Below are 21,576 nucleotides of genomic sequence, written 5' to 3'. Positions count from 1 at the left end.
AATCTGGTTGTCCTATTTCCCATAAGAAACAGACAGTGTAGAATGGAATATCACTGCAGAGACTCTACTTTGAAGTACAGGTTGACAAAATCCAGCAAACTCTAGACCTGAGGAGTGCCAGATTTTCAAAAATTCCAGATTTTTGAAGGTTATACTCACCTCCACACACAGGCCAGCCTTCCTCTCGCAGCACCTGTGGATGTCTGGCACTGTTCCAGGGAGCAGGCAGCAGGGACGTCTCAGCGTGTATTTAGTGTAGCAAGCAAGACCTAACAGCTGTTTCTGGAGAACAGCGCCATCAAAACATCAGTGGCCAAACAGTACTACAGTCCCTTTATTGAAAATGTGCTCCAAAATTCACTCTGGAAAACTGAAGGAACTGGATTATCAATGACCGGTTTTTGGATTGTCAACCTGCAGTATTTAGTCTACATAACACTGGCTGGAATGACACAAAAGGTAGTATGCAGTCATTCAGCCTGTGTGTGTTTGTGTAGAGACACCAAGAACTTCTCATGTTACAGCAGGATTCCAACTTTAGTTCACACTGTAACCCAGTAATTCTAAACCAAGGTTCAACTAGAGATTGCTACGGGTTCCTAGAGTAATGAACAATTTGTCCCTCTCGGGTCAGATCCCACTGACACCAATGGTCTGTTTGGCAATCTGTAAGGACAACTTTCTTTCCACTGCACAGCAATGTAAGAGGTATTCTTCCTGCTTACCACCACACTAAAGTAATGTGAGTTGTTAATATTTGCATGATTGTCAGGGGTTCCTTACGATCTGAAAGTTATTTCAGGGGTTCCCCATGTTAGGTTGAGAAATATTGATCTAACCAGTGCAGGCATCAAGGGTAGCAGAATATTTGCCATTTTAGTTATACAGATAAGGACTAAGATTTATAGTCTTAATTTATCAACAGTGTTGGCTGAGGAGCAATAACCTAAAAGGTAAGGCACACTGATAAATGGTAAGGATTGTTATTGATGAGTAAAAAAACTGCCTCGACTTTCACTTTTATCAGATATATTTTGAAGTCTCAACAGCTCTTCTGCTGGAAACTGCACCATGGTTTACATATTAAGCATTAAAAAACATGAATGCATTACTGTGTGGCATTTTTGAAAACCAAAATACAAAAGATCAATCTGCTTTAGTGTACCCAGCTACTAATTAGATCTCCACATCTCCTGCTGCTTTGATAATAGATATTTATGGGTTCATATAGGCTGGAAAATTGTCCTGTAATCATAAAACTTTGTGATATAAATGGCAAAATTGTGCATAGCATGTTGCATTAGTTCTAATGTGAACACAGACCTCAATACTAATTTGCCTATGCATTATGTTGTCACATTTAGACACCTCCACCTGGACTGATTCAGTAAAGTGGCAGATGGAACTGATTTATTTTGCTTTTTATGTTATTTGTTGCCACTAATTTTATTTCTATGCATGTGATTTATGTGAACGTTTAGGACTAAATCACACCTATGTGATTTAATGTTCATGCACTATTTAACATGTTGAATTGTTGGGATTGATAGGGATGGTAATTCATGTCAACATCTGACAAAGTGCCAATTCAAAAAAAAAATTAAAAATAAAAAAAAATTAATGAAAACAGCAAACCATATGTGTGAAGCTATCTATAATGTGCATCTTCTCAACTTTCCCTTACCATATTAACAATGCTCTTTGGTTCTACTAAATTATTGAATGCACAATCCCGTAAAAGATTATGTAGATCTACTTTTCCATAAATTATACTAATACAAGGGTTGTGTTATATCTGTTTAAAAAAAAAAACTGAGCTACTTATTGAGTAACTAAGGTTAAATTAACAATGGTGGTAAAGGTATGATATGTTTACTGCTTCCTCATGCTAGGGAACCACTGGCTCTTGGGAGATGCTACAAATAGTGTCTCTCTGCCCCAGCCCCATAGCAAATGAATAGGGGTCATGAAATGTGTAATGTGGGTTTTTGAGAGTTTCAGATCCAGGACTGAGCCTGCCGTTATAGTGATGATGCACTCTTTTCAGGTGAGTATGTGTGTCACTACAGGTTTCCTAAGTTTATTATTACAGAAAAAAAGCGCCTGAAAAAAGTAATGTAGGTGCTACATGTGAGGATTGTTAAGCTACAGTGTAATACATTTTTTAAGTTTTAAATGCTTTATTATTTAAATGAATGTGTTATATGATGTTGAATTTCTCTTATATTCTGTACCCCACCAGTGTGCTTAATAATGCTAATGTCCTTTGTAATGGTTTCCCCTCCCCACTAGGGGCTAATTCTGCTATCTTACACCCTATAATTGGACAGTTCCTTGTCCTTTAGTCTACCCCTTACTGTTAAGCCCCTTATCAGGGCAGTAATCTGTGATGATTTATACTTACACCACCAAAAGCTATTCAGCTTCAATGCAGAGATTTCCCTGTGCTATTTTTCTCTGCCACTAAATATACTCAGTCTGATGATGGCCAGAATCAGTCTAACAATTTGACTAAACTTAGTTTATCCTGGACATGCCCCAGTTTGACTGGATGGTGAAAGGAGAAGCTGCACTGTGATACACTTATGTCTTTCTCTTCCAATTAATAGGTTAGTAAATGAAATATTTGGTTTGGCTATGCTAGAGGCTGGTACTGATCTAGTTGTAGGCTTTTATTGCTTGCATTTTACCAATATATTTAATTGTATAAACCGTTACTGGGCTATAAAAATTCTCCATTACCGTTTAACTTTAAGTTAACTACAAAGAATAGAAAATAAGAATGGCAAAACATAAACTAAGCCAAGAGCGGCAAAAAGTATCAACAACGGCCATGGTACATAGGGGACCAACAGCAAGGGGTCAACACCGGAGCTCCTGCATAGGTAGTTTCTAACGCCCCCTGGCAGATCCCGCTGGCAACCCGCGGCTCCGGCTTGCTGGCCGGCATTAGGCTGGATCGGCCAGGGGATGTTAGGCCTGAACGAACTACCAGCTAGGCCGTATCTGGCCTAAAGGCCCAAGTTTGCCGACCCCTGGACTAAGCAAATAAAAATATTTGTATTCTGTGCACAATCAGTTTGTTGCCTTCCAATTGAGCTATGTGATTTCAATCAGTAAAGGAAATCAATTTATTTATATCTTCAATTCTTTAATCAGCTTTCATTTCAAGCTATTCTTTCATAGACAGACATGGCAGCATCCTATCAAGTCGGAAAAAGTTTGAAGTGTATGGGTTTACCTAAAATATTTTTTTACTACTTTTGGATTGTCTTGCCTTTTTTACATTAGAATGCAGCGCAAAACAAAATAAGGCTAACATATTTTATTGTGTTAAAAGACGTCCCTTCTGCAAAAAAAATAACAATACCTGGCTGATTACAATCTTTTTTAAAAAAAACACTTATCTGCCCCTGTTCTCTTGCGGGCGTTGCCATCTTCTTCCTTCTTCCCTTCCTGGTTCCAATCTTCGGCAATCTTGATTGACATAATTCATAATTCGCCATTCTGCAGCAAATGAACCTGCCTGATCACAACCTTTTTTTTTTTTTTTAATACTATAATTATGCTTTAAGTGTTTGGATCTCAATTTAGTTCAAACACATGACTTTTTCATATTAGATATATAGCTCCTATTTTCAGACAAGGCAGCCTCTGATTTAATTTAAATTATGCCTAAAAAGCTTTGACTTTGACCACTGAAATTCATTTTGGTAGTCCGCAATACAAGTCTCAGCCACAGGGTCTGGCCAGGGACCTGACATGGCAGCTGAAGACCAATTCAGGTTATCAGTGCTTGCAGACCAGAATAGTTCCTTTTTATTTTGCAAGATGGCATTAGCAGTGAAGGGTGAAAGCAGCAAATAGTGGTGCTAGAGGTGAGGCTATAGATGGTAGAAAGTTCATGAGGATATTCTCTGGATTAATGGAGAGTGGAGCTCAGCTAACACCTCTGTTCATTAGAGTGTTTTGGCCACGTACCCGTTACTGTATTTTTGTTAGGCTATTCGTTTTTAAGTAGTTTTATGCCAGAGTTCAGCTTTAGGCGTTAATCCTATTGTTGCCAATCACAAGTTGCACATATCATGACAATAAAAGGGTTAAAACAAGTTACCTACTGCAACAGCCTCAAGCTTGTTTTACATAGTCCTCCAAAGGCTTTTTAAAAAAACATGGGGGGGGGGGGGGTTAGCCTCTCTCCTGTCTAAGATAAATCCACAGCATTCAACCACTGGTGTTTTACTGCTCCAGTTTGCACACACGCACTTCATGACCATGAATTATAGAGCCCATTTTCTTCCTTAACGGACCCCATGGGCAATAAAAAAATCACTTCTTACATGTCCTTCAGTGTCCTTGCATAGTATGATATTTTTTTCTGGTTTTTCAGTAAAATTGCTGATTACCTACCATGAATAAATCCAGCTGAAACAGAGTTGCTGGAAGATTGATTATTACTTTTGATTATTACTAGCAGTTTTCAGCTTCAGTAAAGGTGAATATAGGCTATTTGAAACTACATCTATTTGATCTTGTCTCATACCAATAGGGAACAAGGTAAAAATAAGAATAATAAAACAATGAAAGGTGGCATTTTACTTGATGTATATCTAAATTTTCCCTGGTATACTAAATATAGCCTGTTTTTCAATTTTTATACTGCTTACAAATTTTGACCAATACAGGATCAGCCTATGTTTTTGCCAAGATCCAAGGTTTTGGCTTAAATAGTTATGATGCTTGATGAGCAAAGTAAAGTATTTTAGAGGTTAGGGTCAAGAGATTGAAGTCAAAGGGTAAAGGTCAGTGTTCTCTAGTCGGTTTCAGGTGAAGCAATATTTGAAATGTTAGACTATGTGTTACCGCAAGTATTAGAAGATTGGTGGAAGCTATACCTACGTTCCCTATATAATTTAGGAAATTTCACTTTTTGAGTTAATGTTGACTCTTTAAATTGTAATTATGAAGATTCATTTAAAACGGTGAGCTTAAGTGACAGTCATTGTAGGGTCTAAGGCTATTTGTTGGTTTTAGGAGAGTCAGGTTAGGGTTAGGTAATGATCAATGAATAATTCTGGATATTCAGTTTTTGAAGTAAAAAGCTCTACCCTGAAAGCTTTAAAATAATATGAAAATGTATCAGTTTGGAATGTTATTGTCAATTATTCTGTGTTGGCTAATACCGTACTTGACATGTTTTTTGACATTTAGGAAGAGTCAGACAATCCGTATCTATGACTTAAAGTTGATACTATCATTTGATAGAAAACCTGTTGCAATAATGGTTGCGCTTAAGGGGGCAGTTGATAATTAGGTATCAGTCATCATTTCTTAGAAATCTATGCAAAATACCTGTGAAGAGGGCGGGGGGGGGGGGGGGGGGGCAGTAAGTTATGGCTACCATTTTGCAATTTTGTAATCAAGCTGGATGTTTTGTGCTATGTTTTCCCTTTAAAGATAAAGAGAATGTATACTCTGTATGGTCCTTTTTTTTTTTGTTTCTTTACTGTTCATTATTTATCATGTAGATATGAAAACTTGCATTATCCATAGGTCAGCATCATTTGTAACTTCAGGTTCCTTATCACCTCCTCATTTTCACTTAGATACCTTGCTGAGAAAAGCTTTTTGTTTGCCAAATTGGATAGCTAAAACTGTTCATCCAAGGTTGTGTGTAGCATTTTAGACAGTCACAAAGCTGCTTCTACTAGATTTTTATTCCCAGAAAACCTAGAATGTTCTGCCAAACCAGTGTCTGTAGGTCATCACTGATTGAATGTGTTTTTTTGTTTTGTTTTTGTGTGTGTGTATTTTTTTCCCCAACCTAATTTATTGAATTTATGCACATTTCCTTGCCTAGTACTTTTTGAGAATGTGTTGTATTCCAAATTTTAACTTGTCTAGTTTCTTCACTGGTCATTTTTTTAAATTTTGTGTCTAGAACATTATTGTGTCATCCTGCATTTTGAGCAGTAATGAGACATTTGTCAAGACAGTGCCCTATATTGTGTCACGTATTGTGTAGCCAGAGACTAGATGCAGTAAAGAGGAAATGCAAAATTGGCATAGAAATTGGTTTTACATTTTTACTAATATAGTAAACAATGTACAATTTACTAATTTACTAATATAGTAAACTATTAATGTAATGTCAAAATAGATTAGTCAGCAAAAGGGTAGACAAAGGTGGTTTGGTAGAATTCATTATAATTGTAAGATTCTTTTTGTAAACTGGACATGCCATAGGCCCACCAATTTGGAATGCCAGTTTTGGTAATAATTGAATATATCAAGCTAACACAATCCACTTCAGTGATCTGTGGCTGACTTTGGGATTGCCTGTGATCAACATAGGAAATAAAAAATAAAATAATTTTGTAGATTTTTAAAAAGGTTGGTTTAAAGATTGTATCTGTTTTTATTAGCTGCTTGTTTCCTGTTGGAAAGGACAGAAAGCCTTGGGATACTAAAGTCTATAGACAAAAGCAAATTTCTTTTGCAGTGAGGTAGGGCTTGAACCTCTGTCACTGTTTAGACTAGAATGGGTTTCCAATTCAACCCCTTCGTCTTTTAAAAGTGGAGCTAAACCCACCATTATTTACCTATCTCTGTTCCATCACAGGAGCCTGTCATCTTTCCTATTCTCTACTTCCTGAAGACAACCTTTGGCTTGGTTACCTGTGCTGGAATGACAAAATTGTGTTCATTCCTGGCACACACATAATTTTTCCTAATAGTGATCCTTTACTACGAATGTATAACAGCTAATAACTATTGAACATGTCAGGCAGAGCTCAGCGCCTGCTTAACATTGCTTGAAATGGCAGAAATTAAAATCAGACATGTGAAAGAATTTTGTGGCAAAGGAATAATCGGTATCTTTTAATTTTTTGACTTGGGTGCTAAGCACTTCAAAAATTTTACTGTAAAATAGATAAAAAAGAAAAAGTGAAAAAGACGGGGGTTTTTAGGCAAGATAATAGGTAATATTATTATATTCAGTGAGTTATATTCATAGCATACAACACACATCATACAGTAAGAAAACATAAGAGTAGATGGTTTTCCCTTAATTCCATATTGGAAAGGGGAAGTTACTAATGGGATCGTTCGACAACACCATGAAGTCCTGAAACTTACCGACAATATGGAAGTACCTCAGCAAACCATATTAGTGACAAATTGATGTGGAAACTTTATACACAAGCATCCCATATGAGAGAGGCATCAAAGCCATTGAGAACTGCCTGTCCAGTTCTCAATTTTTTAATAAACCCCATAATACTGATCAGAACCTATTCATTCTGTTCCTTCTGTAATACATATTGAAAAAGAACATCTTTACCTTCAACGTCATCCTGTACCTCCAAGTACAGAGCGTCGCTATGGGCACTAAATGTGCACTAACATATGCTAACCTGTTCCTAGGAGAATAGGAAAAAGAACTCTTCGAGGCAAAAAAAATCATCTTTGAGAAGATACATAGATGATCAGTAAAACATCTACAGGAATTCTTTAACTTCATCCAAGTGAATAACTTCAACTTGCGCTTCACCATTGATCTCTTCATTGTTAAAAACATTATTCAGGAAATACACAGTCGGTAATACCATTTTGCACGCTTCCAGTTCACACCCCAGGTCTTTGATCAAAAGCATTCCATATAGTCTGTATTTAAGACTAAAAAGAAACTGCTCAACCCAATATGAATATAATAAATAAGCAAAAGCACTTTAAGCCAGGCTATTAGAAAGAGGTTATTCTAAAAAACTTTTGAAAAAATTATTTCAAAAAGCTGAAAGCAAAACCACGGAAGAACTATTGTACAAAGAAAGACATACAACCAATAATGATGTGCTACAAACCAGAATCGTTATCATGATCAATTCCAAGCATAATCGGATATGCAACATTTGCCAGAAACACTGGAACATCCTAAGTGATGACCCCTTACTCTCAAGGTTTGTAGGCAAAAATCCTTTGTTGGTATTCAGAAAATCGCCATCTCTAAAAGTCCAGCTGGTACCCAGCCACTTTCACATCACTTCATCAACGAACATTAAAAGCATGTTTAAATGCGGCCATTGCAGCCAATGCCCCTGGATCCAAGAAGGCCTGTGCACGGTACTATCTAATGGCAGAGTGCACCAACCTAACCACCACATTTGTTGCACCACTGAAAGAGTTATATATCTGATACCCTGCAAATGTGGGTAATTGTACATCGGCAAAACGAAGAGAGCATTAAAGAAAATTAAATTGGCCACTCAATAACGGCAAGGAGAATCATCACTCCCATCAAGCACCATGTCAGCACGTAACACCAATTCGATGCCTCAGTGATTTCGTTCACAGGTCTAGAACACATTCCCAGCAACCCTAGAGGAGGTAATGTGGATAGAAAATGATTACAGTCTGAATGCAAGTGGATTATTAACCTACAAGCAACCACCGCACCCGGCTTAAATTATATGAATAGCTACAAACCATTCCTACCGACCTCCTAACATCTAGAGGCTTTGGGCATTGCCATCCAACCTTTACATATCCTTTTTGCACGTCCTAGATAATAATGCCTTGTTATCCTTCATCGTTTTGATACTCCGTTATGAGTTTTTTCTCATTAGCACTTGACCTGATTATTTTTTAATGAAAACAATTCATTCGGATCCCCCTTCTTTTTGATATCTACATCATTATCATTAGTCAAGTCTCAGGATATAAGTCTCCATATTCCTTCCCTTAAAGATATTCTATTAATTTTGTGACCATTATCACTGTCTCGTATAAGATTTTATCAGCACATGACCTATCTCTTTTACTACTTACTCTGCATACTTTCATGTATTTTTTAATTATCATTTTATTTCAATTATGTTGTATTGTTCCAACAATTCATACACTTACCTTTTTCTTTATACATTATCATTATTATTTTACATAATTTCCTTTGTAATCTTTCATGTATTTTAACACCCATAAAATTGCTGCACTATATTTGTAGTTTTCTTTATTAATGTTTCTCTATTAATGATATGTGCAACAACCATGCCATTAGTTCTTGCTGTTAACCATCTCATTCTCAAACATTACTGTAATATTTGGTGCCTATTCTCTTATTTCTATGTTAACTAATTCTACTCCGGTACTGTGATTTTGGTACACTCATTTTCTCACTCCGTACACAGCTCCTAAGTCCCTCCCATACATCTCTCTGTGTAACCACCATCACTCCTTACACTTCTAATAATCCTGTGTGTGCCTCATCATGTTCCCTCTCATTTGCCTACAAATACCGGTAACAGGTTGTCTTGGGATATATCTAGTGTTTCATAATCGTATTTAATTCACAAAACTTTAAACTCTGGAGCTGTCCCGCAAGCTAATATTCTCTGTGCAATTTACAGCAAGGGCAAAATACGTTTGTCTAAGATCAATGAATGTAATTCACTAATGATTAAAAAATTATCCGAAACAAATTACCTTCTATATCTGTCTCAGTTAATCATTAAACTGTTACCTTTCTAACCTAAAAAAAAAACAGATTTTTTTAAATGAATAAAGTTTTTAGGATAAATACATTTTTTCAATATTTTAGACTGTGGCTCGGTTTCACACACAGATCTCTTTTTACAAATATGACTGCTGTGAGTTGAAAGGGGATCTGATGTAACATGCAGCAGAGAAACTGTGTTTGTAAACCCTCCTTTCTCTGTGGTCTGCTAATAACAGGATTTTAATTGCAATTATTGTTGTATTATGGTGATCCAGTGATTGATCGGTGAGGACAAAGGATTTTAACATCATCTTTGCACTGAAAATTTGAAACTAAAGCATTCATTCAGTGGGACACTGAAATAAGTTATACATAGGTGTAACCATCTAACTTCTGAAGTCAGCTAGTTATCATAAGCTTATTAAACATTGAAATGAATTTCATAACAAAACTTATACAGAACGTGGTCCTTCTCTTTCCCTTGGAATACTATAGAAGAGCCAGCCTCTTTGAAGTTTAAAGTATAAAAAGTGTTGTGCAGAGGAAAATTTAGTTTTAAGGCTCAATTTTGTAGAAGACTAATTATGCATGTAATTAACTTTTTACAAATTTGCTCAAACCTCTTTCTTTCCTCTCCACAACAATTTTTATACTGTTTTACAACAAAAAAGTTAATCTGTAACTAAAACTTTTCCCCTATTTATAGATAATTTGGAATTCATGAATTTTCCTGTAGAACAGTAATGAAAACATTATTAAGATGAATCTTAAATGAAACTTATAAAAAATAAATACATGAGCTGCCATTGACCTCTACTCTGAAAATGTTAGATCCCTGGCTGTTGTGGTTTTAGTACTTTGTTTGCTGACCTGCAGAAAGTCTGCTAATTAGGAGCTTGACTTTATTGCTCTAAGTGCTTTTTTCTGGGTCAGCAACTAAGAAAGAATCAGACACATACATCCAGGAGTATTGTAAGGTGTTAAAATAAAGCGGCACAAAAAGATTTGGGACTAAGATTTAATCAAAGTTTATATGACATTTATATTAGGTTACATTATATTATATATAACAGGTTACATTATATTTTATGATGTATATAGTGAATATTGCAAAAAACACCTGAATTTATAGGTATACATGAATACGATGGTAAAAAAATTAATGTACTTAGATTAGTTGTATTCCTGCTTAATTTACAGTAAATATCCCTATTAATATTACATTTCAGTACGATAACCACCATGTCACAGTATTATTAACATATGCCATGATCCAGTGTGCCTTGACTCAAACACACATCCTTAGCAAAGGTCCAAAGGGACCAAGATGAAAGACACTATGGTTGTTGTATTAGATTTATATGAGGCAATAACATCAGCTCATTAGATATGAAGTACATTGAAAAGTTTGTGATTTACCAGAGTATATTGGAAAAAAATGACTGTTCTCACAGAAAACTACCAGTATATGAGCGTTATCTGTGTCTGAAAAAGCTGCTTCTCATAACATACAGAACAAGTAACAATTTAACATGTAACATAATATTAGTGTGGGTCTTCAAGCTTTGCTCTATAAATGACCTCTACAACTCTTCAGCAATAAAACCCATTCCGTTCTTTAGGTTGTAACAGTACACTATGTGGAAATAAAATCCAATCTGATGAAGTACTAATAACATTTAGGACACTCCATCAGTTTTTGGTCTTTTAATTGGTACTACATCCACTGGAAACAATTGCTGGTGTGGCAAATAGGTCATGTCATTTTTGTGTTTGTTAGTTTATTCTTCTGTGTTTGTTTCCACATGTGCTGCCAAACAAATGTGTTTGTTGTGTAATAAAACATTGTTTTTAATTTCAAATGTGGCCATTAAACAAATCAGACATCTGCTTTAATCAGAAGCCTCAAGCGCTTGATGATTAGATTTAACAATGAAACATCTTTTGCATTGTTAATAATTTTAACACGGGGAAAAAAACATATGGATCTTCATTTGTTTTTCTTATGGGAGAGCCTGTCATTTGTTTCTCGTTGACATTTAAATTTCCTGGACAGTGCTTTGATGTACTAATAACACTTGCCATAACTTTTTAATTCTTTATAACTGTCCTACTAGTTCACCGTTTTGTTTTTTGTTTTTTTTTGCACTTTTTTTTAATTTGGTATCAGTTGGCTTCTCCTTAGTCTGCTTTGGAATATTATGTTGGGTTCATATGTTTAGTTTAATGGTGGTGTAATGCCTAGACTTTACATCAGATTACTATCTTGTTTGGCTCCAGGTGCTTGTTAGTTGAACTGGACAATTGCATGATGGTATATCAAGTTCAGTCTATCACACATATATTTCATTCGGCAATGGGCAAACATTCATGTTTAATATATCTTTAACTTACTCAACTCAAAAACTGTTTTGTGGAAAGTGCACCCTTGGCCTGGTATTGCCCACGAGAAAATGACTTTGTGTAGGTTTTTTGTAAACCTGCCCACCAGTCTTTTGTCAGACTTTTTATTTAAAAGTAAACGCTCAGCTCTTGGGCTGAATTTACTGGGCGATCTAGTTTATTAACCCTTTAAAATCTACACCATTAAATTATTTTCAGTAAAGTGACTGATTTCAAAAACTTATCAGTCTATTTAAATCTCCTGCTAGACTCAGACATCCACAATTTCTTTCTAAAGGCCTTAGCAAGCTCTTTTGATCTTGGCATGATGACACCATAAACATCAATAGCAAAGTGAACATCAGACCCTCAGAGGTTTAAATATCCTCATACTCCCTTAGGAGATTTTCATTATTAGCACCTAGTTTGGATTTATTTTTACTTTCATGGATTCTCCACATGAGTAATTTACATTTGAATAAATTGAGATTGTGAGAATGAATACACCATGTCAAAGTTGTGTCATTTGTTCAGATGTATAACCTTCATTTTTAGCCATTGTTCCATTGAAGATTTAATGTTTTTTTAATATTCCAAAAAAAGAAAACAAAAAAGGCTTACTAGCCCTGTTAGAACTTAAACTATAATAAGTTAAGTTTAAAAGAGTTAATATGTTCATAATAAAAAGGAAGTTCTTTAGCAGCTCTTAATCCATCTAATTTGAAAATCCACTTGGTACACATTTCCATAATATTGCAGCATGCCAAACCTAAGGGCCATTTTGGCTATTTAGGTTGTGGTTGTGTATAACTCACCTGTTATAGCACACTACAATATATAGCAATGCATGGTATTTCTCGGGATCTTTTGTGCATGTTAACATCTAGGTTCTAATGCAAAGGTTCTAAAGCTTTTCACAGCAAGCCTGCACCTTAAATCCATGTACTAACATATTCATGTGAAGCCAAAAGGAATGGAGGGATTTTTCACCTGATGCAATAGTGGTGGCAAATCTCTCCAGCAAAGATGCATACTACGTTCTAAAACTTTGAGGAAGACCTTTAAATAGTATCCTGTATCATAGCAGTACATTGATCTTGCAGGTGCAGTACTAAAATATTTGTCATTTTATAAAATGTACAACAATATTAATGATCCAATAAAAAGCCATACATTGTCAATGTGTGTATATCTATCTAAATCCCAAAAATATAGATGGATATAGAGTCCCAACACGAAAACACTTAGAGGATTTTAGAAAGCATTTTTCATGACTTCCAAACATTGCATACATTACTGAATCTTCACTAACACGAATCTACTGTATATGGTTATATTAGGCTTGATAATCTGCAACTATATAGATACATTATACATATAGAATGTGTGCTAGTGGAAGCAATGCACAGCGGCTGGCGCAAAAAAACAAAACAAAAAAAAAAAGCCTTGGTGTCTTAATATCTTGTCAGGGACAATTCGCTATCTGCTACCCACGGGGCCTTGTGTTATGGGCCTTGTGTTAAAATGTATGAGTCACACATGGACTGCACCTTTTGAGCCCCTTCAGAATAGCTAAAATACATTATATGTATTGGATATTTGAAATCCTTTTTATGTAGGTTTTCACAACCTCACACCAATATTTCATATAAAAGATCACAGGATTTTGCCTTTTACCAGTAATAAAGGAAGCAGAAAAGCTCACCCTGCAGAAAATCCTCTACTGCATGAAACTGAAAAATAATAAAAGTGTAAGAGTGTTCTAATCCGATTTTCATCTGAAGGAGCCTTATCACATGTAGGAGTAGATATAAAGTAGATATATGTAGGCATTGCTGCCACTCCCACCTGGTCTATAATTCTCTTTTGTTTTGTTCTAGAATTGATTTTTTTTTTTTATGTGCAACCATGACATTATTTTGGTTTATTGTGGGAGTTAGATCTTTAATCCAGTCATTGGATTTTGGCTACAAGCAGAATGTGCTGGTTGCCAGCAATTGCATATATGTTTTTAGGACACCACTGCTAAGGCTGCATTGGAAGATGATTAAAATGTCAGACCTCAGCAAGGTAACATTTATAATTAAAGATTTTGTACCCTAGCACAAAATAATTTTGAACTGTTAGTGTGAAGATTTGCAGTCTTATAGGGAACATCTATAAATGTTAACTGTTCTTAACCTAGAACTTTGAACCTTTTTTGCCTTGCTTTCCTCGTAAAAAAAAAAAACCTGCACACTGCGATGCCTTTAGTTTTATAGCTTTATATCTGCTCTGTTAATCTAAATAATTATCCAATGTATTAGATTCAAGATTTAATCTCTGACATGGGAAAGCAAAGCCCTGTTCTCTACCTATTTGGCCTCCACCACACAGACACTAATATTGCAAATGCAGAAAAACTAGTAAAAAAATGGAGAAAAAGTACCCTGTACTACAACCATAGACATACATAGAATGGGTACAATGGGAAATCTAAACATACTATTTGCCCTGTAATGGATTTAATTGTACAAAATATATGTACACTATGCCCAGGCGATCTGTTTAGTAGTTGTGTCTCTTTGGTATACAATAAATGGAACATGGTAAATATTTCTTTTTAAAAGATTCTTCTGGTGGCTGTCTTTTTATTGAGTGCTTAAAGTTGCCAGCATTCTAAAATACATATACAAGTGTTGCTACTAAATTTTGTTGAGTTCCTCAAACTCCTCCTTGTTTTGTTGTTCCATTACCTGTGTCATTCATATGTGAAATTAATTAGCTTTGCAAATCATCTATTACCCTTTGCCCCTATATCACTGAGAAGTTGAATTTGGCTGTTGTCATACTGGTGCTGGTATAATCAATTTTACTGCTTCAATATAAGCATGTAAATGTAAACCCATAGAATCATTTCTGCTTTCTTGCTGCTTTTCATTTTGAAGACAATACAAGTCTTGTTCTTCATTTATAGTTAAAATTGGAAGGAAAAATTATATATGCAGCAGTTTGTGAAAAGTTAATTGTTTGGGAAATGTGTTCTAAGGCAAAGAGAAAGGCAAAGTAGAATATTTCTGCAAGCTGACATCTTAGACTAAATGCCACAGGCCAGTTGTGAATGTCTGTTGACAATCACAGTTTGAGCATACTTGTCATTAAAAGCTAGAGCAGCTGATAATAGCCTTTTTTTTGACAAATGTGCTTCAGGGAACAGTGGAGCAAATCACATAATGATCTTTCCTTACCCTGCAGAAAAAAATAACTTTTAGGGTATATGCAGTAGCAAGTTATTATATATGTGTTCTGTGAAATTTAGGGGAATCGGGATCAGTGCACAGGACACAGCCACACAGTCTGAAACTGTGTCTTTATTTAAACTCAACCAGCGTATAAGTGAATCAATATATATATATATATATATATATATATATATTTCAGGTAGAAACAAAGTGCCAAACTGGCGCTCAGTCCTCACACAATAATGATCCCAAATTCAGGGTTTATCACTTCCACTGCAGGGGTGTGTTCTGCCTTAGGCTCTCCCCAGTCTGTCTTCCTGAGCAAAACCTAGACTCCAACTCCATCCCCATTTCTCAAAAAAAGAATTACTACCTTTCAATGGTAGGTTCTGCATAGCCATCTCCAAATCCTGTTCTGGTGTAGGGATCATGTGTCTGGCCCACCCATTCCTTCCAAGATACTCTGGGGCCTAGATCCCAAATAAGGTGCCACAAGCCTAAAGCACAACAATGATTAACAGCCATATCCAGGGGAAAGGGGGATGCTGCCAATTTGCCTCTACATTTGCCACACATACCTCAGAATGCTTTAAATATAAGGCATATTTATTCATTAAGTAACTCTTAAATGAGACTACTACCAATTGAAGATCTACTTAATGGCCTACCTTTAAAGCATATATCTTTATGTACCTGTTAGAGAAAATCAAAATATACTATTGTTCTATACACAGATGCTTCTGTTAGAGAATCCAACCTCAAAACATACACATGGGTCCCTTTTGTTGCATTTAAATGTTTTTAGATTGCATCATAACATTGAATACTCTCAAAAATATCTTTCTGGATTACTTATTGCCTAGTGTTTTACTAGCTCATAAATGTTTGATATATTCTCACAAATCCATGCCATGACAATAGTCCTTTGTAGGTATAAGACTTAATTAAAATAAATAAATATGAAAACAAACATGTAATATAATAGATTTTGTGACAATACCATTTTCTGTGGCTGAATGATTTTGATGTGTCAGTTTTTGTATTGACTGAATATTATGCTTGCCAAAGGATTGTTGGATCTCCTTTTTTAATAAGGTATTTTGTGAATGTTACAAATACTGTATTGAGTATATCAAGAAAATATGGATGTGATAGGCATATTACAGGGAATGCTTTAGACTAGATCATGGGTCGGTAAACTGTGGCCTTTAGGCCAGATACGGCCTAGCCGGTAGTTCGTTCCGGGCTAATGCCAGCCCTGTTGCCGGGGGATCGGCCAGGGGCCGTTAGGAACTACTGGAGCGACAACATATGACAAATTACATGTGTGTAAAAATTTGGCACTCCCTTGCCACTTCAATAGGAATGAAGAAGGTAAGTAGCAACCAAGTGCAATCAGGTTCTCTTGTTTGATAATCATCAGCAAGTGTGGACACCTCTATACAAATGGTGTTCCTTGAGAGACATTCCTTGCCTTCATCTGTCATTCCTCCAACATCCATCAGTGGATAATGGAATGATGGAGTGATCATTTGTTGTACAGAGATCTATGCTTTACAGTAAAGCCCCAATCTTTTTGTATGATATGAAAACAAAAGAGGTGGAACAAGGTTGGCAATGTGCATACACTCAGCTGTAAATACCATAATACCTGTTCACAGTGATTTTTTTCCCCTGCTTTATAGCACTCTGTAAATTGTTTTATGCTTATATTCTTAGGATCGTTTCTTAGATGATTGTGACTATATGACAGTAATACTGTAATAAACCCCTGCTGCCTATTGCTGATTGCACCAATAATTTTTATACATTTCCAGTTTCCATAAATTTCTATGTAGAATCGTCTGCATTTGTGTATTATTGAAATCTACTAATATGTATATTATGTTAACAGCAACAACGAACTGTATACCGTTTAACCCTAGTGAAGGCATGGAATGTGGATGAACTGAAAGCATATGCAGATCTAGTCACTCTTGGCACACCTGACTTCATTGAGGTCAAGGTAAGTTATTTTGTTTTTATTCTCAAACATGCATTCTGTGCTGTACATAAAAAATCTATATTTTTTTGAAAAACAACACTTGATGCAGAAGTGTGTGTCTTTAAAACCTTCATAACTAATGCTACATTGGACTATTATGTTAGCTTATTCCTGGTCAACCAATACAGCTCCTGCACCTGGACAGTCCTCATGAACCAGAGCAATTTTTACATTTCTGCTACAGGTCTGTTTATTTAGTGGTTTGTAATTGTGTAAGATAATTAGTGAATTGTGAAACAAATACTTTTATTGCCACTTTAACCCCTCTAGCGTCCTAATTCTATCCGTATTTCTACGCAAAAAGCATTATTCTTTTTGCATGGAAATTTATTTTTCTATGTAGGCCTATAATTCTTAGGCATAACTCACCAGAATGTCCAATATTTAATAAATTTAACAATAAACTTTAAATAAAAAAAAAAACACAAAAATCTTTTTAAAAAAAACAGTGAAACGTAATATTACTGTACAGTAGCATGTATAATATAATTATTTATATATTATATAAAGATTTCTTTGTATTGGATACAATACAAAACACAATACAATACAATACAGCTATTTTGTATTGAAACCAACACAAATTTATTTGAATCTCCCGCCCGCACCGACGCATGCACTTACGTCACCGGGAAGCCCCAGGGATCGTCTCTGCAGTTGCTGGCTGAAGATCGAAGAAGATGTCTCCCGAGGAGCTGCAGGGACCAGCAGGACACCGGGGGACTACAACGAAACAAGTTAACGGGGGGTTTAAAAAATGTTTTTAGCGACCCCGAGTGTGACTAGGGATCGCGACTTTTTGCATGGTAAATCCACCCTAAGTCACACTTGGGAATACTGCTTAGGGGGTTATTAAATGCTTTCTAAAGATCAAGATCCACAGTTCACATTCGTGTCACCTTCCCTAGCTAAAACCCTGGAAGCGTGTAAGAAAAATGGCTTTAGAACAGAACAAAGTAGGATAGCGCAAAGTGTGACATCATCTATCATCTGGTGAGATGTAGCATACCCCAAATTTTACACGCTCCCAGCCCTGACTCTATTTTTTAATTTTCCACCCAGCTCCTGTTTATTGGACCAACAAGTTTCCAAACCTGTAACAGTATAGACAATTATAAATCATGTTCTCACTGGGGTGTTGGATCATAGAAATTAGTACTTTGTGGTACTTTGAGCAACATGTTTAATAAGCATCCTTATCCTTAACCCAAGGCAAAAGGGGAGTAAATAAAAAAGGTTTACAAAGGGCTCATTGAAGGTGATATTAGATCCAGCCTCAGTCTAGAGTTATGGGTTGCAGGACATATGCAGATTATATTTATAATGATGCAGAAAAGAGGCACTCACTGGGATTAACAGGTATAGCCTTCATTTAAACATTCATCATTTTACATAGTGAAGGCCACTTTTCCCAAAGGTTGCTGTTAACTTAGTATTTTTAATTTGCTAAAGTGTTAGTAATCATTCATAATTCATAGTTCGATTGTAGGTGGTGTATACCCAAGGTTCAGGTTAAAATGATCTCATTTGCGAACAAAATGCAAATGGAAGCATTCAACATTTACCCATTACCACAAACCCAATGCTCATAACACATGCCTTATGCAGAATAAAGGAAAGTACAATTTCTTTGTTTGCAGTCTTCAGTGGTGTTCCTACAGAATTTTTTTTAAATTACTGACTGACATGGATGTACTGATATTTTGGACAAATCTTTGGCAAATGACTGTAAAGTGATACATTTGGGACAGTTAAAAGTAGGCACCACACAAATGGATTAGGAGAGAAAAAGAAAACAGAGGGGTTTGTTGGCAAAAAAAACCTTTTAAACATTTTTACTCAGATTGTTGTATACATATCGCCATGTTATTACTTCATAACAAATCCATAAAACAACATACAGAAACATTTCACAGTCAGGGGCCACTATGTGGCACTATACAATCAACAATCAAAAATAAGGCAAATCCTTCTGACTTACACAAGGTAGAGCTCATCTTAGGTCTAACTCCAGGCACAGCTTATGAAAGGCAACCCTGCAGTTCTAATCTCCCTTAGCACGTTTCTGTATACCAATAATTATTAACAACACATCCAAATCTAGCACCAAGGTTCTTCTGGCTCTTCCAGTGCAGCATTACTCTCATGCAAGCCATTAATACCCCTGAGGAAACCTTTATCTTAGGTCAAATGCATCAAGTTATTTTTATAAAAACTGCTGGAACCATTTATTTAAAAACTGGTACCACTAGGATTCTTTTTCCAGGTACAGGGGATTTGCCTGTATATGAATACCTAGGCTCCAGGTTAAATTTAATTCCTAGGATTTTCCAGGTACAGGGGATTTGCCTGTATATGAATACCTAGGCTCCAGGATAAATTTAATTCCTAGGATTTGCCTAATTTTTTTTCAATATTAGCAGTTGTTTGTATAGTGCTACATAGTGGCCCCTCACTGAAGGGTTTCTGTAGGTTTTCTTATGGCTATGTTATGAAGTAATAACATGTTGATATGTATACAACATTGTGAGTAAAATTGAACGTTTTTTGCCAACAAACCCGTTTTCTTTTTCACCCAATGCATTTGTGCTTGAACTAGAGACTGGCTTAAAAAATTTAGACCTAGAAACTTCTCCAATCCCCCCATCCCCCTGCACCCATACCCTATGCCTCTAAATATTCAGGCACCATGCAATTCAGAGCCAGTATTTTGTTTCAATTGAATCACATATATAATGAAGTCATATATAGGTGTCCTAGTAGATGACAACATGGGCATACAGTAATGTCAATCTGCAGCTGCTATAAATAGCAGGATACTTGTCTGGGTTGTCTGAAGAGCAGCAATGGTTTAGGCGAGAATAGGGTCCTTGCCAGGGTAGCAGCTTGGGCTGCATCCTATCAGTTGACTTTTTCAGCTGGTTTGCAATAGGCGATCCATTAGTGTCTGTACCGGACGGATTCTTAATGCACTAACTTCATACAAGTCCATCCTTTCTTGTGAAGTGGTGGGGAAAGTACACAGCTCTAACCATTTACATTTAAAAAATCCTAGAAGTAGTGGGAAAATTATTTTAATCACACTCAAAACCTTTTTTTATGTTAGCAGTTTTTCCATACTTTCTGTTTGAGAAAATGTTGTCTAAAAAGCATAAGGTGATGGGGGAAAACTGGGAAAGTTATATGGTTACAGACACCCTTTAAAGAAGAGAAAATGGTAAGCTTACATTTTAAAGCCATTCATGCATTATTTGTGAAAGATTCACAAGCAGTCTGTGCCATTGCTTAAACCTGTAGTCATCACACACATGATTGTGTGTAACACATATACCACTACCACTATAAACCTTTCAGTGAGTACAGGGGGAAGGTTAGCAAGTTTTTGAGAGATGTGTAAAGATTGCTAGTAACCTCAAAAATTAATTTGCTAGTTAAGGGTGGTTTTAATTTAAGAAGTCCCAATTAAAAAATGCAATTCTTAGATTTTATATTTATATATTTTTACAAAACCTTCATGGTATTTTAAAATAAATGATGCCTTTTTTATGTACTACCTGTGCACGAAAACAAAGCTGCTCTACTTATAGGATAGGTCATTGTACTTGGAGAAAGTTAATGTTATGTTAATCCCACAGCAAAGACAGTAAAGGAATAAATGGACAAACTACTGACTTTTTTCTGTGCCAAATACATTAGGAAGTCTATTGCAGACTCTTGAATAAAACATAGATAACCTAATGCTTATTTTTCTTTTCCATGGACAGGGCTGTCAGAGGAAATTTTAAAATAAACGAAGAAGTCCACCTAGCCAGTGTTTAGACAGAATTCCCTTACCTTATACTGGTACACAAAGCTTAAAATACTTTTTCTGGATATGCAGACCTAATTTATGTAACCAATCCAGTGTGTTCAATTCACATAGCAACATAGTGCCAGGAAGACAAAAAGAATTTAACATCTATTTAACTGTGAACTCTGCTTACTGAATGCACTTGTGGAACAGAACAACTTGGAGATTAGCTGTGCTGAATTTCGGATTTCAGCACATCATTCTATACAGATTTAAACCTTTATTCTTTGAACGAGACATGAGCGTGCAAACAAATTTATACTCTCATGATAACATTTGTCATGCACATAATTAGCTTATTGGCCAAACTTCAGTTCCTTAATTTTTTTTTATACTTTTTAACTTAATTTTAGCTCATCACTCATCCATTTTAAATTTCATGGCGATGGCGTGGGATGCCATTGTTTACAAATGTTAATGATCTAAATAAGGGAAACTTAAGTTGGCTACAGCTTTCCTTTAGGCAGATCTATAATTGCTTTGAATTTGATATATATCAAAGTTAATATGAGTATTAAATCGGTCTTCCAGGAATTTTAATGCTTTATAATGGACATAAATCCCAGAACAAATACGAGAAGCA

General features: G+C 35.7%; 1 protein-coding gene across 2 annotated transcripts in view; it reads left to right on the top strand.

The window, feature by feature from the left end:
• LOC140333934 (S-adenosyl-L-methionine-dependent tRNA 4-demethylwyosine synthase TYW1-like) overlaps positions 1–21,576 on the top strand; it is a 100,914-nt gene that overhangs the window by 65,238 nt on the left and 14,100 nt on the right. For both annotated transcript variants that reach the window (XM_072415965.1, XM_072415972.1), the window contains one exon: positions 16,994–17,104. In XM_072415965.1, the coding sequence (XP_072272066.1) occupies positions 16,994–17,104 (111 nt within the window). The remainder of the gene's footprint in view (positions 1–16,993; positions 17,105–21,576) is intronic.

This window comes from Pyxicephalus adspersus, chromosome 1 (genome assembly GCF_032062135.1).
Source record: "Pyxicephalus adspersus chromosome 1, UCB_Pads_2.0, whole genome shotgun sequence".
Taxonomy (NCBI): domain Eukaryota; kingdom Metazoa; phylum Chordata; class Amphibia; order Anura; family Pyxicephalidae; genus Pyxicephalus; species Pyxicephalus adspersus.
Note: the sequence above shows the minus strand (reverse complement) of the source record. Positions and strands in the feature narration are given on the sequence as shown.